Source organism: Cryptomeria japonica, chromosome 9 (assembly GCF_030272615.1).
Source record: "Cryptomeria japonica chromosome 9, Sugi_1.0, whole genome shotgun sequence".
Taxonomy (NCBI): Eukaryota; Viridiplantae; Streptophyta; class Pinopsida; order Cupressales; family Cupressaceae; genus Cryptomeria; species Cryptomeria japonica.
Window position 1 is genome coordinate 599,536,339 of NC_081413.1, and position 27,012 is coordinate 599,563,350.

Below are 27,012 nucleotides of genomic sequence, written 5' to 3' on the forward strand. Positions count from 1 at the left end.
GTCTCTTTTCATCAAGTGTTTCAAGCTCTTGTAATCTTGCCACACTATAGTCCTCTTCTGATATGATGTTCTATAAGGAGACTCTTAGAGACGGTAGTTCATTTCAGTACGGAGTATTGCTTTTGTTCCATAGACCAAGGAATATGGTGTTGCTCCTGTAGGGGTGCGTACTCCTGTTTTGTAAGCCCAAAGAGCAGGATTTAACTGGAGATGCTAGTCTCATCCTATGTCAGTGACAACTTTCTTAAGGATTTTCAATATTGTCTTATTTTTTGCCTGTGCTTGTCCATTGCTTTGTAGATAATATGGTGTTGCAAATCTCTGTTGTATTTGAAATTTGTCACACAGCTCTTTCACTTCTTGATTTTTGAATGGTCGTCCATTATCTATCACGAAACACATTGGAATCCTGTATCTACAGATAATGTAGTTGAGCATGAATTTTTCTATTTGCTTTCTAGTAGTGTATGTAAGAGGAATTGCCTCAACCCATTTGGTAAAGTACTCAATAGCAATTAAGATGAACTTGTGCCCATTGGAAGAAGTAGGGTTGATTTTACCCACAAGATCTAATCCCCATTGTGAAAATGGCCATGGTGACGTAATGGGTTGAAGAACTTGTGCTGGTGCATGAATGTGATCTCCATGCATCTGGCATTGCTTGCATTTTTGCACATATTTATAAGCATCTTTTTCCATAGTTGGCCAATAATAACATGTTCTTAGCAACTTCTTTGACAATGGTGGACCACTTTGGTGCACACCACAGATTCCATCATGGACTTCCTTTAAAGCAAGTTGTGCTTCATTTTCATCAAGACATCGGAGCAGAGCTCCATCGAAGCCCTTTCTATACAATGTATTGGCTATAATGGTGCGTCTAGATGCCTGACGAATAAGAGTCTTCTTTTGATTTCTGGACAGATCTAGTGACATGTATTGAGTGTGTAAATATGCATATATTTCGTTGTACCATGGGGATTTTGGACCCACAGTTGCACATACATATTCTATTGAGGGATTCTCATATGTCGGTATCATCGATTATTCTATAATAAACTCAAACTGAGTTTTATTAGCAGGCATATTTAGAAGAGACCCTATGGTAGCCATGGCATCTATTGCTTTGTTCTGTATCCTTGGAATCTGTTCGAAAGTAATTTTGTTGAAGTGCTCCTTGTAATCTTCTACCATTTGCTTATACGGCATGATTTTTTCATCTTTCATTTTGTATTCATTATTGACCTGGTTTACAATCAATTGTGAATCACCATAGACCTGTAATTCTTTTATTCTCCACTATATAGTTGTACGAAGCCCTATGAGGAGAGCTTCATATTTAGCTATATTGTTCGTGCATGGAAAATTTATCCTAAATGACTTAGGTATAGAATCCCCTTGAGGGGTAATAAAAAGAATCCATGCTCCAGATCCATGACTTGTATATGACCCATCGAAGTATAATTTCCATATTATAGATGATATCAATGTAAATACTGATTCATCTAGAAAGTCTATGAGTAACAGGTGATTGTCTTGTAAAGGAACTTTTGCTAACTAATCTGCTATAATTTGTCCCTTGATGGCCTTTCTGTCTATGTACTCTATATCAAACTCTCTCAGGATCATTACCCACTTATCCAATCTCTCAGTCAATGTTTCTCTACTCAATAGGTACTTGAGTGGATCAAAGCATGCAATTAGTTGTACCTTATGACTCAGCATGTAATGTCTAAGCTTTTGAGATGCAAAGATTAATGCTAAGCATGCTCATTCTATAGGAGTATAATTAAGTTCATAACCAATCAGATTTCTACTTATATAGTAAATGGCTCTTTCTTTTCCTTGTTCATCATGTTGTGCTAATAGAGCCCCTAGAGCTGAGTTTGTTGTTGATATATATAGTAGCAAAGGTTTTCCAGGAGTAGGTGGTACTAACACTGGTTTGTTTAGGAGATAATCTTTTAGAGATTGGAAAGCTTCCTGGCATTGTTCTGTCCATTTAAAAGTAACTCCTTTCCTGAGTAAATGTTGGAATGGGTGACACTTATCTGCCAACTACGCTATGAGTCTCCTTATGGATTGCAATCTTCCTTGTAACCCTCTTAGTTGTTTAAGTGTTGATGGCAGTTGCATATCTATGATTGCCTTGACCTTGGCAGGGTCTACTTCAGTTCCTCTGTTGGACACAATAAACCCTAATAGTTTACCCGTTGTTACACCGAACACACACTTCTTCGGGTTTAGTCTGACATTATACTGCTCGAACCGATCAAATATATGTGCAAGGACCATAAGGTGACCTTCTCTTGTCTATGATTTAGCCAATAAGTCATCCACATAATCTTCCATTATGTTGTGGATCATGTCATGAAACAACATTGTCATGGCTCTTTGGTATGTCTCTCTGATATTTTTGAGACCAAATGGTATCACATTCCAACAGTATGTTCCCCATGGGCAGGTAAATGTCATTTTATGTTGATCTTTTGGTGCAATCTTAATCTAGTTGTATCCTGAAAAACCATCCATTAGTGATAGCATTTCATTTCCAGCTATCAGATCAACTATCATATCGATGTTGGGTAGTGGGAAGTCATCTTGAGGACAAGCTTTATTTAGATCTCGGAAATCAGTACAGATTCTTATGCCTCGTATGGGCTTAGTCACATCTACCAGGTTGGATATCCATTCCGCATAGTCAATAGGTCATATGAAACCTACATCTAGCAGCTTTTGTAGTTCTATTTTAACCAATAATGCAATACTTGGATGCATTTTTCTCATTTTTTTCTTGTAAGGTTTAACTCCTGGTATCAAAGGTAAATGATGCAACACTAATTCAGGCTCTAAGCCTGCCATATCTCCATAGGACCAAGCAAATTTGATAGGTTGTTGCTTGAAAAAATAAATGAATCTGTCTTTTTCTTCTTTGTTTAGTGATTTTTCCAGGTGGATGTTATGTACAACCTTTCCTTCTGCTATGTTTACCTCTTCAGTTTATTCTATAAGTAATGCCTAACTTTCTCTTTTGATAGGAAGGTTACCCAACTCGCTCTTTCCATTATGGGTGTTTTGATCTATATATTTTGTTGTAGGGGTACTTTCCTCTCCAAACTATGTTGTTCTATCCAGGTCTACAGCAAATCCTGCTTTGTGGTCACCTTGTGGAAATCCCTCTCTGACTCCGAGGAATTCTACAATTGCTTCATCATTTTCAAACCAATCCAGAGTTGGTTTTCCTTCTTTCCCCCAATCAATAAAGTGTGAATGTACAAGGGGTAAGTGATTACTCCCTTCTATGATAGATTTTTATAAAATGAAGACTTGATTGTTTGAATGACTTGATATATTTTTATCTTGTATAGGATTTATATGATACCTAAGTATGACACTTATTTGTGGGCTAGAATCATGGAGTGATAAGAACTCATAGTCATGAGAGTTTGTCTCACTTTCATTGTATATTTCATCATCTGAGCTATCATCACTTATCTCTTCTTGTTTCTGTTGTTGATCCTATTGTAGATTGAATGGTCTTCTTTGGACAGTAGTTACCCTTCTTAAGCTTGGTATAAGCCTTTGCAATCTTTCTTCATCTGATTTGTTAGGTTGAGCTTGAGTCATTTATCATGGCAGAAGTATTGATAATAACCATGGATTAGATTCATCTGCTAGTGGTAAACCTACGTCTGTTGCAACATTAGCTTGTATTATTGTGTCAACAACTGCATCATTTATGACTCAGTGCTAGGCTCTTGCAGGAGTTGTCTCATGTCTTCCCCAACTCATTTTGCGCTAGGTGATGTGGGTACTTGATTACTTGTTTGAGATGAAAAGGGAAGCACCTGCGTGGACAAATCCCTTTGTGGTATGTAGTCTAACGGTTTCATTGGTCTATTTAGTATATCAAGGGTATGTTGTCTTACTTCTGTGATATGTGGTACATGCTTATACCCTAATCCTTGATTCCCTGGATTGTCATTAGGAACAATAGGTTCTAGTCTTCCTTGTTTTTGTAACCCTAGGCTTGTGGTACCATCATATCCATGTCTTTGGAGCATTTTGAATCCGTTGCCATATTGTTCTATGGGTATTCTAGGTATTATCACATGATCCTCTTCTCTATATACCCAATGGTTGACATCTTCATTTAGGGATTCTTCTTGTATGTCACCCCATCTAATGAAAGAGCATGAGTCTGTGTATCTGACAATTTCTTTACCTTTGTCTTGTTTTTGTACTGCATTTTGGGCTTCCCAAAAGATTTAGGAGATAGAGACAATTGTTTTCTAGTTAAAGTATTTGCAATAGAATACTCTCCACAACCCATATTGTGTATCTGTAAGGAGGACGTTGTAGGCATTTTTTTTTTTGTTGTTGTGATCGTTAATGCCTCCAGTTGTGTAGTGAGAGGTGTTGCTTGAATAATCGGTACTTGATTATCTACACTTGCTTTCAAGTAATTGCAATGTTGGAAGGGATTTGGATCACCTTTTATGGTGATTTCAATACCATTATATGGGAATTTGACACACTGATGAAATGTGGATGGTACTGCTTGAATGGTATGGATCCATGGGCGGCCCAATAACATGTTATATCCCAGTTCCATGTCCAAGACTTGAAAAGCGACCTCTGTTGCTTTAGGTCCCACTTGTACGGGTAATGTTACAATACCTTTTGAGGGACGTTCTTCATCATCGTATGTCTTGATATTTATTCTCTTGGATGAATCAATGTGAAGTTCAGAATATCCTAGTGCCTTAACCAGTTTGAAAGTACAAATGTTGAGGCCGGATCCTCCATCTATGAGTACTCTTTGGATCCTTTTTTTATGTATGTAAGCTTCTAGATGTAGCGGGTCATTATGGAGCAATATGTCACTAGGAATGTCTCGTTCTGTGAATGCAATGTGAGTGCCTTGTGTCAAATTTCCTACCATGGACTGGAAGGCATTTTCATCTATATCTTTGTCCACTACCAAATCTTGAAGTGATTTGTCTAGAATAGCTCTATGAGTGGGTGAAATACGTAGTAATTCAAATAATGATATCTGTGTCGGGGTTTTCTTAAGTTTTTCAAAAACATTGTAAGTCCCTACTATTGGTGGATGATTTGGTGGTACTCCTTGTAAGGTTACCTTTGATCTATGAGTAACTACTACACAATATCTGTCTCTAAGAGTTATTGTGATTGTAGCCACTGTATCATCTCTTTTGTAGGTATTGTCGGTGTCATATGTTGTGTTATCAAGGTTTATGTCAAATCCCTCTTTATAGTCTCCATATGTATGTTTGACATCCATGATTTGTTCTATGAGTTCATCATCAAACCATCCTGAATGAGATGGTCTGTCATGCCCCCAGTCTCTGACACAAATATTTCTATCATCATCGTATTTTGGTGCCTCTGACAGCATGCAAATTTGGTTATCATCTGTGTGAGTTTCTAGATATTGTTCATCTTGATCAAGTGTTTCATGTGAATCATTGTCTACTACATCACCTGAGCTAATGGCATCAATAGTGTAGTCATATGAGACTTTTGTGTAGTTGGATGTTTTGTCTTGAGTACCTGATGTGGTATCTTTCCCTTTGTCATGCTTAACAAATGGATCCTTAAAGATTGTATGATTTGTGTTAGTTGAGGTTTTATCGATATCGATCGTGATGTCCCCTTGGTCTGTCATATCTTGGACCAAGTTTTTCAACTTATAGCAACTTGTCGTTTTGTGACCTTTAGTCTGATGATAATCACAGAAATTATTATCATTCCACCATGCGGGTTTTAAAGGACCTGGTTTGTATACTCTAATTTCCGGTAAAGTGATCATGTTTGTCTAGATTAACTTTTTGAGTGCCGACTCAATAGGTTCTCCTAGAGGTGTGTAATTCCTTCTTGGAGCATTTACCCTGGGTTACCTTGTGTTCATGTTTTGTGTAGCGTTTACATTTGTTGAAGCCCAAAACTTGGATTTGTCATTGTTGGTGGTGTTCTCATACTTAATAATACCTTGTTCCACTAGTCCCTTCTCACATTTTAGAGCTTTTTCTATGATTTGTTTGAACGTGGTTAAACATTGCATTTGTAAGGGATATTTAATCTTTGGGATCAAGTTTTCAGTGAACATATCTACTTGCTCTATTTCTGGGATAATTGTCTTACACCTCCTATAGAGAGCCCTCCATCGTTGTATGAAGGATGCAATTGTTTCATTCTCGTATTGTTTCACAACACACAATTCCATCAAAGTAACCGGGGTTTCAATGTTATGCGAGAAATTTGCAATAAAGTGTTCAGCTAATTCTCCCCATGATGTGATGGTTGGTGGTAAATGTGAAAACCACTCTAAGGTTGGGCCCCCTAGACTTTTAGGAAATAGTCTCATTAACTAAGTGTCCTCTGTTGCAACCTCTATGCATGCCGTGAAAAATTCTCTGATGTGATCTCTAGGATCACCTTTCCCTCGGTATCTATCAAATTTTGGTGTTTCAAAATGTGGTGGGAAAGGTGGCATGTACAAAGTGTGATCAAAAGGATAAGGACATAAGTCCTGCAATGTGTAGCTCTTTTTTATCGTTACCTGTTTGCATAGTAGTCACCTGTTGTTGCAAATTTTGTAATTGTTGTGTCAACATATCCATTTGCGTCAAAGGTACACCTTGTGTCTATGTATGTCCCACAAAAGGATTCGTGGTAGCATAAATAGGAGGTTGTTGGAAGGTGCCATGATTGTAATTCCTTGTGTTGTGCGTTCCAATAGGTATTGTAAAATAGTTGATATGTGAACCCATGTTAGGTTGAGTTGTAGTTGTTGTATTTGCAATACCTAGATTTGCATTTTGGTGACTATATATCGATCCTATAGAATATGAAACTAGAGGTTGGGTCGTACTTGTTGTATGAAGACTCTGTGTTGACATAGGTGCTGAGGCACTTGATATTATTGGTATGCTCTGTGTTGGTACGCTAACATTTATCATTGAAGATGATGCACTTGATTGAGAGTTTGCATTTGTACTGACATTTGTTTTCGTAGGTGCATTCGGAGGAAAACTAGAGGTCATTGCTTGTATTTGTTTATATGCGGTGGTTGACTGTTATCTTGACCTAAAGTTTTTCCTGGTGGTAGGATCTTTGTGACATCAAAATCCTTAGGTAATTTTGCCCCATTTTGTAATAACAACGAGATATATTTGTCCCTATCACTATGTATAAGTGCATCTAAGATCATAAGGACATGTGGATCTTGTTGAGATGACTCAATTTCTTCTTTTGTTAAATGTTGTTGTAATTCATTTAGTGTAGGCATGGCCTGAGAACCTGATTGTTGACTAGTTGATATGTCCATGTTCCAAGTTGGATTCACTGATAAGTCATGGTTTGGATTCATTGTACTTTTTGCCTTTTGTGACCTTGTGACGAGCATTTAAGACTACTATATGAGGGTGGTTTTATGCAAGACGACGATTGATGCTAGACTCTAGACATAGGTATGAGGTATGCAAAAACTAGACTAGACTCTCTATTGGGGATTTTGACTCGAGACTTGTTGAGTATTTTGAGATTTTTGTAGTGTAAGTTTTTTTTTTGTCTTCTCTTAGACGTTCTGCAAAAATTTCTCTATCAATCCTACGGACAATTTTATACTCAGTATTTATCTCATACTCAACTCCTATATACTGGAGTGTGTTTCTCTTTGAGTTCCAGGCTAAGTTAGCTAGACCTTCAATAATTTCTCACTGACCACCGTTTGGCACTAGATTAGGTTGCTCGAAGGGGAGCAAACCATCACCTGGTATACCCATTAAGACACATGTTATGACTTTGTAGGATGATTATGCAAATGACAACAAACTAAGACAGATGTATATGAGGTCTAGATGAGGACGTATATGAGGATGCTAATGAGGACGTAAATAGATATTATGCAACTTCTAAGGATGATAATAAGGATGTAAATGATGACTATGCAGGGACTAACAACAATAATAAGGACGTAAATGAGGACTATGCAAGGACTCGGAACAATAATAAGGACGTAAATGAGGACTATGCAAGGACTTGGGATGATAATAAAGACGTAAATGAGGACTATGCAGGGACTAAGGACGTAAATAAGGACTATGCAAGGTCTCAGGACAATAATAAGGATGTAAATGAGGACTATGCAAAGACTTGGGACGATAATAAGGACGTAAATGAGGACTATGCAAGGACTTCTTATGGTCACAAGTATGTAAAGCTTTTAATTTTGACGTTTCAAAAATGGACTTTGTTTTCAATAATTATGTGTATAGGACAAGTTTCCTGGTTTCTTCAAGTCTGAGAACAATTGCTTGGAGGTAAATATAGCAGACTCAACTGGTTTTTCAAACAATCTCAGAGAATTCAGAGATACGTAGGATAGGGCCTAAAATAGCCCAAATGACTAACTCAATACTGGTCTGATACAACAATACATAAAAATGCACAGAAAACAATCTTAGGCTGGAAAGTGGACACCATTCAATGAGGCCCTCATAGTAAAATATTGAAACAAGATGGACAGATAGAGAGTCTAGCAGCACTGGCTCCACTCCATGGCACACACTTCTCGGACATGCCAGTCTCTCTTACCCCGAAGATCCAAAGATCTTATCACCGAGGGATTTATGTCTCATAATGCAAGGTACATGAGGGGTATCTATTGGGTACGATCCATACTCCCAGAATCACTGAATGTGGGATTTTGGGCAACTAAGTTGGTTCTTATTGTAAAAATTTTGAGGGGTCCCGATCTAACAACGGATTCTCAGAGCAAGCCACTTAAGACTTTAGTTGAACTTATCGGTGTAGGGAAGGCCCCCACATATGTCGAATTCACTCAGTACTTTAGTCACCGGACTAGTATATTTATATAGTGGCTCAAAAAACCCGCTCAAGAGTATGGTGGGAGAGATGATATCCCCAACGCATCCCAATTTGAAGTACCTCTATGGGGTGATGAAATCCCCAGTCAAAGATACCCCTCACTATGTGGAATAAAATAAAATTGGGTGTCGCTATCACCTCCTTCCATTCTCCCAAGACCTCGAAGGCGGGTGGAAAGTTAGTTAATGCAACAGTAGGTCCACCCCAAACATGATAAAAGTTCTTTCCCTTAAGAAAATCAAATGTGATTTAATCTAATGCAGCCTGATTCATGTTCATTTTAAATCCCAAATTGAAGTGTTGAATATGCATATGCATGTCCATTTTAAACACCAAATTGAAATATGAAGGCATGCATGTCCATTTTAACCATTGTTGATTTAAAGCCCAAATTGAAGTGTTATACATGCATGTCAATTTTAAGCACCAAAATATGAAGTGTGAGATTATGCATGCATGTCCATTTTAACCATTGTTGATTTTAAGCACCAAAAGATGAAGTGTGAGATTATGAGTTCAATTGATCTAATACTAATCTGATCCTTTCTATAAATTTGCCACAGGCTGCAAATAGATGATTAGCAGTAAAATCAAATCAACAGAAAACAAAGAATCAAAAATTGACATAAACGAATGCGTGATGATACCTACGCGATTGTGTGACTCTGCGTAATTCTGCCAGGTCGAGTGTGTGATTTTAACAGAGCGATTGCATGACCCTGACAAGTTGATTGCGTGATGATAACATGACGATTGTGTGACACACAAGCATATAACCAAAAAAATGAAAATTGAAATTAAACTTGATCAGAAACCTGCAAAACAAATTGTGAAACACTAGCTAGATCTCTCATCATCCATTCATTGTTAATTTAATCATATTTAACCCTATATGAGAGAACTAATTTGTTGTATCTATCAACCGCTGGTTGGTCTTCCCAATCTTGTATTTTATTTTTTTTGCTTTGAGAATCCTTTGATAGCGTCTGGCCTGTCTTCTTTGTTCCTTTGTCCTTCTAGCACCTGAAATCCTGAATTGTACCTTACGTGCCATAAACTATTAAAACAAAAACATGCGATAAAAATAATTTGTTTCCAAATTTACTCAATTTCATGCAGAATTACACAGATCAGATAACAAAAAAGGAATAAAAACAAAATTATCAAAACAGAAAGATTCAAAATGAATGTGTGACAATGTTAGAGCGATCGTGTGATCCTGTAAGGGCGATTTTGTGATCTTGTAAGGGCGAATGCGTGATGGGCTCCGCACGAATGCATAACCCTGTCTGCTCGATTGTGTAGCCCTGTCTATGTGATTGTGTGATGATGGAACTGCGAATGCATGACGAAGAGGTCTGCTTGAAATCTATGCAAAACCTGCAAAAAAAGGAAAAAAATCATACGATCTGCAAAAACAACACAGAAAACAGAGAAGGTTAATTAGATGTTGTTCACGTCGGGTTCACCAAAATGTCGCATGCAAAATTTATCTTTAAATTCAATTAGAAGTAAAGGGAAATCATGAATCCCTATCTAATCAAAGAATTCCAAACAAACTAACAATGAAATAACACAATCAATCAAAATAGGAATTATAAATTAAATCAATCAAAACTCCCTATTCTCTGACTGTGTATAACTTCCATTGCTCTTCTCTTCTCAATGGTATGATGGTTCTCAGATATTGCGTTGGCAACCTTCAAGTGACACAAAGATTCAAAGTTCGTGATTGTTGAAAATGGACATTGAATGCTCAATTTATAGATAATTGGATAGAATTGATTGAAAGGTAAAACAGATTGATCAAGAGGTGGAACTCAGGTGAGCTCACATGAAAATTGATAGTTGAACTGTTGATTTAGAGGTGAAACAGAATAGATTGAATAGATTAATTGAGTTAACTGATTGAGAAAAAGCTAACTGGGGGAAGAAAAGGGATGATTGGAGGAAAATTAAGAGGATGACAAAGAAAGCTTTATTTAGAAAAAGCTAACTAAAAGATAGAAATAGAGACTGGAGAGATAATTGAATTAATTAATTAATTGATCGAATTAATTAATTTAGCATGTGCTTGCACTTTGACTTAGATTTTCAATTTAATCTTTGCATGAGATTTATTCAAATAATTGAATTAATTCAATTTAGTATTTGAATATATTTAGAACTTAACTTTGATTTTCAATTTCAATTTTGAAATCATGCACATGTATTTGAATTTGAAGAATTAATTAAAATGAAGTTAGAAGAATTAGAAGAATTGGTTAATTAAATAATTTAAAGAAACTATTTAATTATTTAGAAATGGACTTTAATTAAATAATAAAAATTATTTAAATTAAATGAATTAAATCATAATTAATTAAATAATAAATATTTAATTAATATTTAGAAAAGAGTTAATGATTAGATGATTAGATATAGAAATTGAAATTGAATTTATTTAAATAATAAAGATTATTTAAATTGGGGAATTAATCAGAATTAATTAAATAATAAATATTTAATTAATATTAGAAAATGGTTTAAATGATTAAATAATGATAGGATTGAGATAGAAATAATTAGTAAGATGATGAGGAAATATGAAATTAGAAGAATAAAATTAATTAACTTAATTAAAGAATTAAAGAATTCTTTAATCAATTAAACGAATAATTAGTACATGATCAATGAGACATTTTTCGGTGTCTACACAAACCAGCCTTATGAACAATGCTACGGTCAAACTGCTCAGAGATGCCTTGGAGTTTCTTGCAAAAATAAAATTCCTCCATCTGCTCAGACTGCTCAAAGATGCCGATAAAACTTTCCCACGTGTAGAAGAGAGCAATCTACAAATATGTGTTCATTGCAAGAAAAATTCTTATTCTATAATATGAATTCACAATACAAACTTTCTTCTTCATATTGAATCTTCCCCTTACCAAGAAAATTCTTCCAAAATATCTCCACCAAGCATGTAATGTTTTTTTTCTGGGAATGATATGCTATGATTTTCGGTCTCCCTCTCTCTTGATCTATAAACCCATCTGAGTTGGACATCATTGCCAGCAACATCTGAGTTGGAAAATTGAGAAGTCGGGAATAGATAGGGGGAGAATAAAAGACCAAGAGAAGATTCAGGGGTGCACTGGAGGGTCTTCCTCAGTGGCGTTGCAAAATTTGATGGCAGATTTAAAGATAAGGAAAATACATTTTGATTGGGGGTAGCATACACAGAGGGAGCTCTAGAATAAAAGACAAAATCACTCATTGTGGTTGCATAGAGAATAGAGGGAAAAACACCCAAACAAAAGTAAAGGAGGGTGAAAATAAGAGAAGCAGCATAGGTATAAGAAAAAACATTGTAAAAAGAAAAAGAGGAGCATGTGTAGGGAACTAGATAGTTTAAAAAACACAGAATAAGTTTTAATTTTGAGGTTTCAAAGTGTTAAATATTAAAGTTGACTGACATTCTCTAGACTTAATATGTTGCTTAATGTGTGGTTTTAAAACTAGTCGGAAACTAGAAGAGACAACGCAAAAACAAGAGAGATCAATGAATGCTTAACAAAGGGGGATCATAGTGAGACAAGGAATGGATGGAAGGGAGAAGTAGAGGAGAGCACGCAAGGGAATGAGGAAGAATGTGTAGAATGGGCACACAGTAATAAAGTTGAGAGCTTAGGTAATTTGCAGGTGTAAAAGCTTTAAATTTCAGATTAAAGATATGGTAAAATAGAGCATAAGGTATGGGAGTTAAAGAGGAGAAAATACCAAGAGAAAGAAATTGAATCTATGGAATAGAAAGAGAACAGATTGCAAGAAAGGACAATGGATGTTTGGTAAATTTTGGGAAGAGTTGGATTTCAAAGAACAGAGTATAGGCAAATGAACGTCTATAAGTAAAAGAGTGCGTGTGGAAGTAAAGTAGTGAGATGTTTGCATATTTGAAGAGGAGAATAGAACACAGGAAAGACAAAAGTATTTGTGTGATTGTGATAGAAAAGAGTCTTTATTGTATTAATCTCAAATGTGTAAGAAAATTGAGCTTGTATAAAACAATTCATTCATGGTGAATTGAAATAAGATAAAATTGTTTTTCTTATCTGGGATATGAGATGTTCATAAAATGCATATTGGAATTTATATAATTGTATGAGTTGTTCTCTTGTGAGCTTGTGGCTGAAGTCTGGGCTTATTCTCCTACTTGAATTCATCAAATGGTATGAAAGCTAGGTTAAAAGGCTCATTTAGGAGGTAAAATAAAGAAAATCTTCTTGTGAAAGAAAGAAAAGTGAATAAAACTAAAGCAGGCTACTCATTGGTGAAGTGTGAAAAAAAAAATTACAACTGTAGATTTGAGTTGTGGGAGAGGTGTGTTGGCTATCTTCCAGTAAAGATAAAGTTTGGGAGAAGATGTGCATACTTCCTCCGTGGAAGGAAAGTGGGTAGTGGAATTCTTGAGAGTTTGGGATGGGTAAAGGATAGTAGGTGATTTTTTTTGCAGGGAGTAGTTGTAATTACACAGGGCATTGAATCTAAGAAGTTTGTGTGCAAATTTTAGAAGTGCAAATTGAAAAGTGAGAAGATGTCTTCCAAGAAGAGGACATTAGTCATTAAGAAGTTTGTAAGAGTATTGTTTGTCAAGTGGAAAGAAAGAGGATATTTAGGATTTGTTTATGATGAGTACTGAGACTCTGGGTAAGATTGGATGCCCTTGAGGGTGGACAAAACAAAGGAGCTGAAATTGATGAAAATTTGTATGTGAAGGAACTACGTATAGGTGGTTGGACAAAATATGAGAATTGTAGAGTTGAATGACATAGAGAGGATACAGTACTATCTCATGGAAGGATATGAGGATTGGAATGAGTGTGAAGAAGTGAATCTCTCTTGTAGGATAGAGAGAATCAAGAAGAAGAATTTTCTCTTTTAAGAGGACAATGAAAAGAAAAGTTGAGAGAAGGTGTGTTTAAGCCCTTTGGTAGGGGTTGAATGAAAGGATAAGCATGTGGAGTAGCCCACACAAGTGGGGAAGATAATGAGGCACAAGTTGCAGTTATAACATGTGAACAAAATGGGTTACGTGAAACAGATGAAGAGTGATTGTAGACCAAATTCATAGATAACAATGGTCCCAAGTTTGATGATGAGGTTGAGGAAGACAAGGGTGAAACCTTTTTTTTTAAGGAAGCAATAAGGAGAATTCAAAATCAATTGGATGTTGAAGTTCAAAGGTTGATGGAGAAAAACAATTGGTTCCATAAAGAAAAGAGAATGGAGAAGGTCAATTGGTAAAACTTGACTTTGATAATTATTTTTTATACTGATTTGCTTTCAGGAAAGAGAAAATTTACATCAAGGTGTAAAGTTACAACAAGGTGTCAAGCCTATGACATTGAAGAAGATGTCCTCATTCAAAAGGATAAAATAGAAGATCCAAAAAAGTTCACCGGTGAAACAGTCTTTGTGATGGCATGATGGAGAGAAGATTGAAGTGTACAGTTGTGATAGAAAGGAAGATGAGTGCAAAAATAATTTGTCTGGATGGGTGTCAAATATGTTGAAGAAAAAGTAAAAGTTGTAGTACTGAGTCTTGACAAGATCCTTGAGCAAAAGGATGATGAAAAGAAGAGTGAGGTTGAAAGAGCATGTCTTGTTGGAGGTACGAAAGAGGGAAACAAAATGAAATTTGTAGAAGTGGTTGATAAATCGAATGAAGGTGTAGACCCTAAAGACAAGGAGCAAGTTTCTTTAATAATTCAATGGATCTGTCACATTCTCCCACATTCCTCGATAGTAGAATAAGGTGGCAGATTTTTTTGGAAAAATGGGCTTTGAGCAAATGGGGATGTGGAGAATTGAGAGTTGGAAGAATTTGTCCTTTGAGTATTCTTAAATGTTGGAAGATTTGGTTGTAGAGGATATGGAAAACTATTTGGGGACTCGAGGAGCTCATTGACTTGTTGGATGTTCTCTTGTTTGGATTCATGCCCCTTGTTGGGTGTATTGAGTTTTATGCTTAGTAATAAGTGTTTCTAATTTTAAAAAATTTACCCCTTTTCAAAAAAAAAATCACGTTTTTGGTAGGTAATATGATATGGTAGAGATTAATGGTAATATACTAGACATGCATATACAGTGGGTTAATATGATAATGACATGTTTAGTCATGGGTTCAACAACATAACACTAGATGTGAAGATAATATTTTGTGGACTTGAAGTCTCTAACCAATCGTGATTTTTCCACACATATAGTTCCACATCTAATTCAGGTCTAGATTTTTTGCATTTTTACCTCCTGAATCTCAATGATTGTCATTTTAATTGGCATTACATTGTTCTTCAAAGCATATTGTATTGAAAGCAACAATAGAATATCTTGATTAAAACAATATTGAATCTGAAAAATGGTCCTGGCCCAATGAGCCTTTCAAAGCTAAATGGTATGTTGAGTAATTTGTTGTTTGAACAAAATCAAAAAATAAAATTAACTCTTACAACTTACTTAGTCTAATTTTAACAAGTTGATTTTCATATATCACAAATGTATCCAATTAAAAAAACCATATTTTCCTCTAATTTACCTTCCACACCTCTTCGACATACCCATTGCACACTGAGACACAATTGCTAGTTTTATAGTCATTTGCAATGTAAATTAAACAAATGTCAAATTTAAAACCATTTTATCATACTTATCCATGCTTCCTATTACAAGAACAACTAAAATCAATATTATAGAAGGTTCACTTTTTATTCACAAAAATAGCAACCCCTAGATACCCTTTTTTATATTTAAAGAGTAAAACTTAAAATTATTTCAAATAAATTTTTTAACATTATAAAATTGAAATTCAATATCTTTAGTTTCCTTAAAAAAATCAGTGTTATTATAATAAAATGATATGAAGGAGGATTCAAGTAGCAATATAGTTTTATTAAACCTATATTATGGTAATAAGACTTCTCTTATAGGAATCTTCTCCTTTCTTTTTTAACCAATTTTTCAAGAGCTTTCATCCCTACTTAATTGCTTCCTTTTTACCTTTTCATTTTTATATTTTCATCTTTCTTGTTGTAAATGTGAAGATGTTTGATGTGTCATTATGGTTGTTATTGATGCCAACGTACTGATTTTGTGTTTTTATGTTTGGTTTTGCTCTACATTATTGATATGTTGTAGATGTGTTCATAATGTGTTGATATGTGGCTGGGTATTGCCTTGAGATATTTCTCTTGTGTTTTGGAGGTCCGGGAGTTGTGCTCCGAAAGTCTATGGAATGATGATGCTTTCTAGCAGAGGTTGCAGTGCTCTGCATTCCTCTGCATTTCCAGTTTTGTTGATGAGATTTCATATTTATGTTATTTATATATCTATTTTTATTATTTTGATTGGCACATGTCGATGTCCTCTGGAGTTGTGGTTTTGGATATGATCATTTCGGGTCCAGTTAACCCTGAATTATCTATCTTTTTCTCTGGTGATTGCGGCATTTGGATAACGTGTTGTTGCATTGTGGTGTGGTCCACTTCTCATTCCTTCCCACCGTGGGAGTGCTTAGTGAAGACCTCTTTTGAATTGTGTTTTTTCTCTCCTTCGTTGACTTAAGAATTCTATTTTGGAGATTAGTATAAATGAATAATGATTGTAAAGAGGAATATATGGAAAGAGGATAGAAATAAATAGAGGAATAAGATTGAAAAGAAGATCTATCTCATGTTGGCTTGTGCGAAGTTATAATTGGTTGAGGATGATCAATATGATTGTGTGTTGATGCTATTTGGTACTAGTGGTGGTGAGCCTAACGTTTCATCCGGCAAGTCAGATGTGTGTTTCAGTGGTGGATTATTTCTTTCTTCTTCTTCTGGGCAATGATCCCTCTTTCTTTTTTTGGCGGTTTTAGCCAAGCAGTGAACCCATTTGTAGTGAGCATTTCTGGCAGTGAGCCATCTTGTAAATATCACCTTAATCGATGTCACCCTAACAAGTGTTTTTATATTGAAAACTAACATTCTTTGTGGTGTTTCCCTTCTTGGGCTTTCCACATTATATCTAGTGTTCCATGTGTATATTATTTCATGTTTATATCTGCTTACGGTTAAGTAATCTGAGATTAGTTTACTGGATTTGTTTATGTGGAAAAGTAAAAGTAATTTTAGTGTACAACTGATTCACCCCCCTCCCCACCCCTTTCCCTCTTAGTTGTCTGAGATATTAAACATTTCATTACCTCAACCTAAAAAGAGGTAGTTTATTATTCCTTTTCTAAAATCTTTATTATCTTTTTCTACAATAATATTTTAAATTGTTTTCTTAACTTCTACCGTGTTCTTGGTATTAGGAGACATTAGAAGCTTAGACCCATTTATCACTTTATTATTTCAATTTTTTTCTTTCAGTTTGTTGAGTATAATTTTTTAAGCATTATTTTAATAGTGATGCATTAAGGTTCAATTATAGGTTTCAAAGTATCATATATTTATTTCTCACCCCACTCATTAGCATTACTTATTTTTCCTTCATTTGACATAATATAGTCATCCTTCTTATTTTCAACATTGGTTATTTCATCCCTAATAATAGTCTGTATATTTAGCATCTCTTCATTACACTTAAACAATATATCCTTTTTATAATTCTTTTCAATTTACTAAATACTGGAAAATCTTTTTTAATGTTGCCATCCCTCTTCAAGGTATAATAGGCATCGTGTCCTCCAAGGTACTTAATTTCACACAAATACATATTTGTATCCAATTGAAATTTACCAAACTTAGGTAATTGTGTCCCTAATTTTATAGAGATAAGTACTTGAATTCATATGAGGTTATTTCCTCAATGTACAAGACTTTTCTTATAGAATTCAACAAACGAGGTAAAAAGGAGCACATTTGAGGTGTCACATTTTTTATATTCACCCATTAAGGTATAGAATGTAATTACACGTCCTTTAAAGAGGCCTTTAGAGACCAAGAAACAACGTTAAGTATTGATTTTCAAATATTCCAAACTTGCTTGTTAAGAACTCTTTTCTACATTTTATGATTTTTTTTTTAAATAATAAACAATCCCTTAAGAATTATTATACAAAATGAAACATGTAAAAATCTAACATTTTCCCCAAACATTTAACAATAATTCATCAAAAGAAAACTAGTATGAAGGTTATATTTTCCTATGCATGCAAGAAATATAGCTATCATTTTTAGCTTATTTTCTTTTTTTCTAACAACTCAATTGTATCCCCAATCAAAAATCCTAAAGACTACCAATACTATTTTATCAAATTACAAGTTTTCTTCTTCCTTCAGTTATCCATGTCCACTATTTCCTCCTACTGCCACCTTAAATATAAGATCTTCCAAATATTTTTCTACATATTCATAGTTTAAAATATCATAATAATAAAAAATTGCCCTTTTGCAACCTCCTCTCCTTTTCACCTCCCAACACCATTGAATATTTCACATAATGAGAGTTATGAGACTTAACTCTATAGTATGTGTACTAACACCCAAGGGTACTCCATATGCACATGTATGTATGTATGTATGTATGTATGTATGTATATGCATACATATACATACATAAATACATATATTTACACATTTGTACATACATTTTAAGGTTTTAAAATAGTTATTTAGGGAACTTCTATTTGATATTTGAGCGTTTCAAAATATACATTTATATTTATGTTTATGGACATGTGTATAGACATTTATATTTCACATGTACACGGACATGTGTATGGACATTTATATTTATGATTATGGACACACAAACACACATGTGATGCATATTTTTGAAAGTTCCAAAATGTCATTCAAATTCCTTGAACAACTATATATGTACACATGTATATGTTTGCATGTACATGTATAAATGTATGGTTTTATATATATATATATATATAGAGAGAGAGAGAGAGAGAGAGAGAGAGAGAGAGAGAGAGAGAGAGAGAGAGAGAGACACACACACACACACACACACACACACACACACATGTATGAGTGTATACGTGTGTGTATATATATATACACATGTATGAGTGTATACGTGTGTGTGTATTTATGTATGTATATATGTACGTATGTATGTATGAATGTTTTCATGTATGTATATATGCATTTCAATCTATGCATATATAATCACATGTGTGTGTGTGAAAATACACACATGTATGTTTGAATGTATGTATATATTATTTTTAATCTATGTATGGAAATGTGCATACATATAACAAACGTGTATGTATAAATATACATATATATAAAAATAAAGTTCATATATATATATATATATATATATATATATATATATATATATATATATATATATATATATATATATATATATATATATATATATATATATATATATATATATATATATATATGCAAGAAATGAGATCCTAGCCTAGTAATGTAAATTAAGATCTCAAATCTCCATGGCATATCATTAGAAGCATAAACTAGGTTTAGCTACAGACCTAAAAGGAAAGTTGAACACTTGGGGTTTGTGATTCCTTTGTTGCAATGGAATTGAGATTGTGAAGTATGTGTAAATGAACTAGGTCAAATGATAGCAAATTAATAATTTTCAACATAAATACTAAGATATAGAACTGCAAATCAACACAAAAGCTCAAATATGGAAATGATATACATAGAGAAAGTTGTAGTTGCAATCTGGAGTAGAATATGTTAAACACAAGAACATGACACCCAAGTCTAAGGGTGTCTTTATCAATAGAAGGTTCTAGATTCTAGTAGATTTGCTTCTCCAAAAATAAACCAAAAAGTGTCGAACATGGGAGCAAGGCATCTTAGTCCAAGGGTTTATGCTTCTTCAAAGTATGGGACTATATGTCATTTTTTTTGTGCTACTATATGTACACATGTATATATGTATATGTTTGTATGGTTGCATATATATACATGCACACATGTATATGTGCGTATATTATGTATGCATATGTGTACATGTATGTATGTATGTATGTATTTTAATATATGTATCTATAAGCACATGTGTACGTGCACGCACACATGTATGTATGTATGTATGTACGTGCGTACATACGTATGTATGTATGTATGTATGTATGTATTTTAATCTACATATAGAAATGCACATACATATACACAAATGTATGTATGTATAAATATACATATATATATAAACATAAATACATACATGCATATTGATATGTAGGAAATGAGATCCTAGCCTAGTAATGTAAATTAAGATCTCAAATCCCTATGGCACATTTATAGGAGCATAAAGTAGGCTCAACTATAGTCTTAATAGAAGAGTTGAACACTTGGGATTTATGATTCCTTTATTACAATGAAATTAAGATTATGAAGTGGATAAATGAACTAGGTCAAATGATAGGAAATTGATAACTTTCAACATGAATAGTAAGATATAGAAATGGAAATCAACACAAAAGCTCATATTAGGAAATGAGATGCAGAGAGGAATTTGTAGTTGTAATCTGGAATAGAATATGTCAAACACGAGAACACAACACCTCACTCTAAGGGTATCTTCATCAATAGAAGGTTCTAGATTCTAGGAGATCTACCTCTCCAAAAATAAACCAAAAAATGTCGAACACGAGCAAAGCGCCCTAGTTCAAGCGTTTTTGCATGTGCAAAGCTTGGGATTGTTTGTTGTCATTTGTTTTATGCTCCTATAATTTTGTTTATAGTTGGATCTACACATACGGACATGAAAGGAGAGAATGCTTGTATTGTATAGAGGCTTGCCTATGTCAAATCACGTGTTGGTATTCCCACCTCCACAATAGTAATGATGATGTAAAAGAGAGTTTACCCCCAAGGAGGAGAAAGGCTAAATTATAATTGAAATGTTGAATTGACAAGATTATACCTTCGAATTGATAATTGTAGTGATGCAATGCTCTTTAGACAAATCCAAGTGTTGATGCAATAACATGATAAAACATAACATAACCCATCTCAAAATCATACTTAAAGATAGGTTATTGTAACTTTTTGCTCCTTGTACTTAGATGTACTCTTAACTGGATTGAATTGGGACTCTTGAATTGTTATCTTAGTAGAATGAACTAGAGTTTGTAAATAATAAAAGACTGCTTTATATAGGGTTCTCAAAGTATTTATAAATTTAGACTGACACCTAACGATCAAATAAAATATCAGAATCGCACAGAAGTTGACACTGGTATGTACATTTGAATTTGGGCCCCTTTTGGAGGGAATAGGGTGTTGGGCATCTTCTCAATCAAGTGCTAGAGAAGGTAGTGGCAGATTATCAGGAACCTGGATATAGGATCTAGGCAAAGTATCAAGAACTTGGGTATAGGATCTAGTCTCAATATTAGCATATGACAACAATAGGATAGGATAAGGCCCAAATATGCCTGAAATGACCCAAGAAAGGGCACGCTAAAGTAGAGACCCAATTAAAGTGTTAAGTTATAAAGAGTTACAATTTACTACAATACATTTAACCCCCACTTTGGCGGGAGTATGAACTTACACTCATACTCACAATAAGAGATAGAACAACTAAGAGCAAGACAAACTAGGGATAGGATGATACTAAGTTGAGAGAAGCAAGCTCCTAAGATTAAGATCCTATTAATCCACACAAAACTTTCAAATATACACATCTAAGAAGCAAACAACACTAGTGGTAAAGCAAACAAAAGGTTCCAAGTCAACCAAGTGAAGAGACCCCAATGTAAAGGTTATCTCAAGCATTAATATTATTCTCATAATGTATTGCAACAGCACAAGTGGACTTCTAAAAAGAGCGAGAGCATACAACAAAAAGAGGAGGATTCATGGTCTTCCAAGTAGCACATTGTGTTATGCTACAAGTCCGCAAAGATGGTATGAATTCCACTAGCCAACAAGTTGTGTTATCTAAGGTGATCCATGTAGTGCAACAAAAACGATCACACTAGAAAGCCATATTATACTACGTAATCAACGCTTAAGAAAGCGTAGATGATAACAATGATCATGCAAACAAGTTGTGTTAAGTTAAATAACCAATGTCAAAGTGTAAACAAGAACAATGATCAAATTAGCAAGCCTCACTATAGTAGTTGACTAATGCTTTGGGGATGTAAAAATGTTTGCTAAAGGGATCAAACTAGAACATTGTGTTATGCTATAAGATCGGAACGAATCACATGAATGCCACTGGCTAGCAATTTGTGTTATGCTAGGTGATACATAGATCATTGATGCTTTTAAGAATCAAATTAGTAAGTCGTGTTATGCTATATGATTAAAAAAAAAGTTATTCGTAAAAGTTGCTAGAAATAGATTGATAACCACATCTAAAGGGTGTTATGCAACACGACACTTTGGGGGTACATCAATGAACGACTACAAGTAACAAGGAGGCCTCATATGCCCCCCTTTAGATGTTAACTTGTTTTCAAGGAAGATCAAAGATAAAACACCTTCAACGTCCAAGAGATATCCTTTAAAAAAAAAAATGCATTCCCACCTCTCATATCTTCTTTATTTTTGCATTTGTCATACATGTTCCTCTTCTTGATGATGGATCACTAAATGTGATTTGAAATGTTAGACCAAAAAACAACCGATTTAAACTAGAAGCTTTTTTATATTAATTTTATTATTATCTTTAATAATATAAATTATTTAATCAAATTAAGATTACATTTTTTTTAAATGTATATTTTATTTATAATGTATCACAATTATTACTATTTTATTCAAATGAGAGTTCTAATTAATATCACATAAATATAATGAAAATAATATAATTTTTTTTTTAAATAAAAATAATAATAATTAAGCATGACAAGAAGTATTTTTATTATAATAGTATGAAGGCACTACTTGCCACTATATGGGACTTATAATATGTCATATATAGGCCATAGGAACATAGGAATGTCACCTAATTCTATTATTTAGCTAAGAAAATGCATGTCACTTAATATTGATAACTTGTTTGCAGACAAGTTTATTTCATGTCCTCCATCATAACTTGTTTGAAAACACGTTTATTTCATATCCATCAACATACATTCGAATATTTTCTATCAAAAGGGTACATGATCCACATTCTCCAAGCAGGCAAATGAAGAACCAAACTCTGTTTCTCGAAATAGGATGAACATGCCACATGAAATGAATTGGTCTATGTATACAAACATACAAATAAAATATATATAAATAAAAATTAAGATATCTAACTTATCACCATTTTTTTTGCTTTTAATTTTTATTATTTTTAAGCTAATAGTAAAAGAGTCTGGTTATGAAACAAACGTGCAAGAGAACAAATTTTGCTGTGACATGTGAACATTACATGCTTATTAAAATTAATAAACCGTTGAAAAGTGGCATGTTATCAAAATGTATTTTTTTCACAAAATAAGCTAATATCTAAGATACAACTTCAAGCAATGCATATCAATATATATTTAGCATATAAGTACAGATTTCACACCTGAGTTCCATGGTGCATGCTTTTCCATCAACTTGGGACAGTGATTCCAATGCAACATTAGCATAAGCCATAACACTCACACAAAAACTATCACGTTATCAGTAGCCTAAAATAGAATCTTGGTGGAGCCACATAAATTTACTAGTTGAACCCCCGTCACTTCTCACCCTACAAAGAACCATTTGATTTGGCATCTAACGTGTACAGAAAAAAAGTTTCTTTCATCTGTGTGATTATATGCAACTTTTCTTGCAGAGTCAATTTCCTGAATTCAATGAGGGTACCCGAAGTACAACATAAAAGTACTTTTTATTTCAAATTATGCCCTACTAAATGGCAGGGTAAGCACGCAAATGGATGAATGATAAACAATATTGAGATTTCATCATCATGCTCTTTTAAATGGAAAAATCATAACAGCCTTATAAAGCAGGCCACATATGGACATCACTAAACCACTTGCTCAACTGAAAGTCGGAAAGGAAAACATCATATTTTCAAGGTATGGCATGTATTCCTCATTTTCATGCAAAATGTGGAACCCCGAGTAACACCACAATAGTTAATCTCCAGCATTAAGTGAAATATACCTAATTTACCAAAATGCCATTTACACAACCCCACTTGGAGGGATATATTAAAAGACCTCTCTCTTGCATACTCAATTTTACTGAAAATGGCAAATATAAATTCAAACATGTCTCCCAATTAAAAATTTGAAGCTAATATTTAGGCAGCCTGCCAAACAGAAATCATGCAAGTAATCCTTGCTCCAGTACATTTGAAGAAAGCACTGCATTAGAGTCAAAATAGTGGTCACCCCAGTAAAACCTGAACTGCACCACATGCATGGTATATTTTGGTTGCCCTTAACCCTAAACAAATATCAGCAAACAAAGAAGCATATGTCAGCGAAGTTAATTCAAATCCAATTTTTGTCAAAGGACACTAAAAGCCCTAATTGCCTTTTTCCACAAAAAAAGATAACTTATTAAGTATTACTTATCCATAAGGACTAACTTTCAAAAAAGCTAAACTAAGTAACTCAAATAGTTAATTAAATATCCACTTCAAGCTTACCAACTTAAAATCATTAACACAAAAGTACGAAACTAAAAGAGAGTCCATGCACCTGGTTAATGAGAAAGATTCTTGAGATTGATATAAGCATCATCCAAAGTCACATTTGTCGTCATACATCATGCTCACTTATTCACCAGTTTCGCATTATTCAGAGTTGGTATAATGACTTTTTTGACTTGTTAGATAATTAATTTTTCCATGTATTTTTCTTATTCACTCTGATCCTTATATTTTGAAAACATGGAACAATTGAGGTATCTCCAGAATTTACTGTATCTCCTTATTTCATAATAGAGAAAAGCATTCTAAGTGTCTTAATCTGGCAGGAATTTTAATTGGATTTTACTCATCAATGAATTTTTAAAAACACCATTCTCAATCCTTGAGATGCTGTCCTAAGCACTTGTATGGAGATTTTATGCACTAACGTGGATATCAAAAAACAAAAAATCTTGACTTAAACTATAAGGAAAATGGCTAGATGTTTCATGAGCGTGTGTAGAATAAATAACCCAGTCTACAAGACTATTGGGAGCCTACCTCTCTTCCTCTCAACTTCATTTACAAATTGAAATAATTGTTTGGCTTGAGGTCTGCCTATCAGATAATTTTGTATGCATGCAAGAAAGAATTTAAGACTTCTTTTGTCATGGTTGTGGAATATGTTATGATGCTCAAATTTATTTGCAAAATGTCTTTTATCTGTTCATTATTTTGTAACTTGTCTGGTCTACAAGTAATATAAGTCTTCCCTCCACAAGTAAGCATAATAAAATGGTGTTCTACGGTTATGTTTTATGTTCATGACACCGGAAATCTGCATGCATGTGATCAAGATTCAAAGGCAATGTCTCATCATCATGTATGTCTATCAGATTATTATGAATACAATCTTCAATAGTATTGCCCTTCTACATTTAAACCCAAAAACCTTATCCCTATGCCTTCCTGTGTTTAAGAGGCATTACATTGCAATCATTGCCTTACATTGCTAGCAAATAATCCTTGTCTTTGCAGAAAATCAATCTTACAAAAACCATTTCAAACCAAACATAAGATTTTTGGTTGGAGCATGTTATCTAATGATTACATACCACTTGACAAATCTATAAATTCATTTTTCTAATCAATCAAGTTTTATATCTTTATACCATCTTGTGGTATGGTCTAATCAAAGAGAGCTGAAAGACACCACCAGATCCCACAGGTTGTGCCATTCTAGGCTTTGCTCATTACAGGAGGAAGAGAAACATATTATCTCACAGCATACAATTTGCTATGAGATCCAGAGGAGGTACTGCTGTTTATTCAAACATACAAGAGTCATTGAATCACTTTTCATATATCCAAAACATGATATGAGATCCAGAGGAGGTACTGCTGTTTATTCAAAGATACAAGAGAGTCATGAAATCACTTTCAAATATCCAAAACACAAGTGTATATTTCAGCAGAAGTCATATGAATACATACAACTTAATCATATGGTTCTAAAGTGGCAATATCTTGAAAACAACCCTGATTTACTAACATATAGTGTAAACCAGTAAACACATGGTGTTGGATCATTAACATAAAGTAACACTTGGATTATTTATCTAAAATCAAGCATTCGTATTGTAGCACCCTTAATATGAAAATGTTGAGTTCCATCAGCACTCTCCTCAAAGACAACTTTCAAATGTTCACCTGTCCACATGATAATAAAGTGCTTTTATCACATGTAAATGATAATCATGTCCACAAGTGGGTTCACCACAATCAACCAACAAACTTTGGCAGCAGCTGCAATGCCATTAGTAGTTTCACCACATCAACCAAGAAACTTTGAGCTGTAGTGCTATCTATTTATCTAGATAGATAATCTGGATACAAATTCCATCTTCATTCATTGAAAATCGCCTTAAGTAACTATTGGCTCCAATAGATCTAGATCTAGAGGTACTACAACAATCTGCCATCAACCCTCTTGGTCTAGAATTATGCCAAATACAACAGCTTCACCACAATACCCTTCTTGTAAGACAACTTCTCCATTATTCTCCTCTCTGAACACGAGCTGAGAAGGCATAAACAATCACAATAAAATATTAATCAATTTGTTATCACTGATGTACTCTCCCAACTCTCAAGAATCTCATTATCACCAACGGAAATCTTGCCCCCATAATCTTTTTTATCTTAAGGTGTCCCACTATGTTTCTCTTCCATTAAAAGAGTTTTGATTCTCAAAGGAATTAATATTAAAGCTTTTAGCATCTTTGTTATCAACTAGGCACCTACTTCCACCTCACAAAAATATCTCTCATTATCATCAATGGATATCTTACACCGTAATTTTTTTTAATATTAAGGTGTCCTATTATGTTTCACTTTCATTAAATGTGTTTTCATCCTCAAAGCAATTAATGTTAGAGCTTTAGTATCCTTGTTATTCTACTTCTCTAACTGTTCTTTTAAAGAACATGCATTTATATAACACACTATATTTGTTCTACTGACCAGCCTATATTTAAAACTGACATCCTA

The 27,012-nt window shown here is 34.1% G+C and overlaps 1 protein-coding gene across 2 annotated transcripts in view; it reads right to left on the minus strand.

The window, feature by feature from the left end:
- Positions 1-23,868: 23,868 nt before the first annotated feature.
- The window catches only part of LOC131074508 (U2 small nuclear ribonucleoprotein A'), a 96,926-nt gene continuing 93,782 nt past the window's right edge, over positions 23,869-27,012 (minus strand). The window contains exon 8 of one of the 2 annotated variants that reach the window (XM_058011142.2): positions 23,869-24,275. In XM_058011142.2, the coding sequence (XP_057867125.2) occupies positions 24,270-24,275 (6 nt within the window). In that variant the 3' untranslated portion in view covers positions 23,869-24,269. Of the gene's footprint in view, positions 24,276-25,804; positions 26,543-27,012 lie in introns of those variants that run through there. The other variant, XM_058011141.2, reaches the window with a different exon arrangement.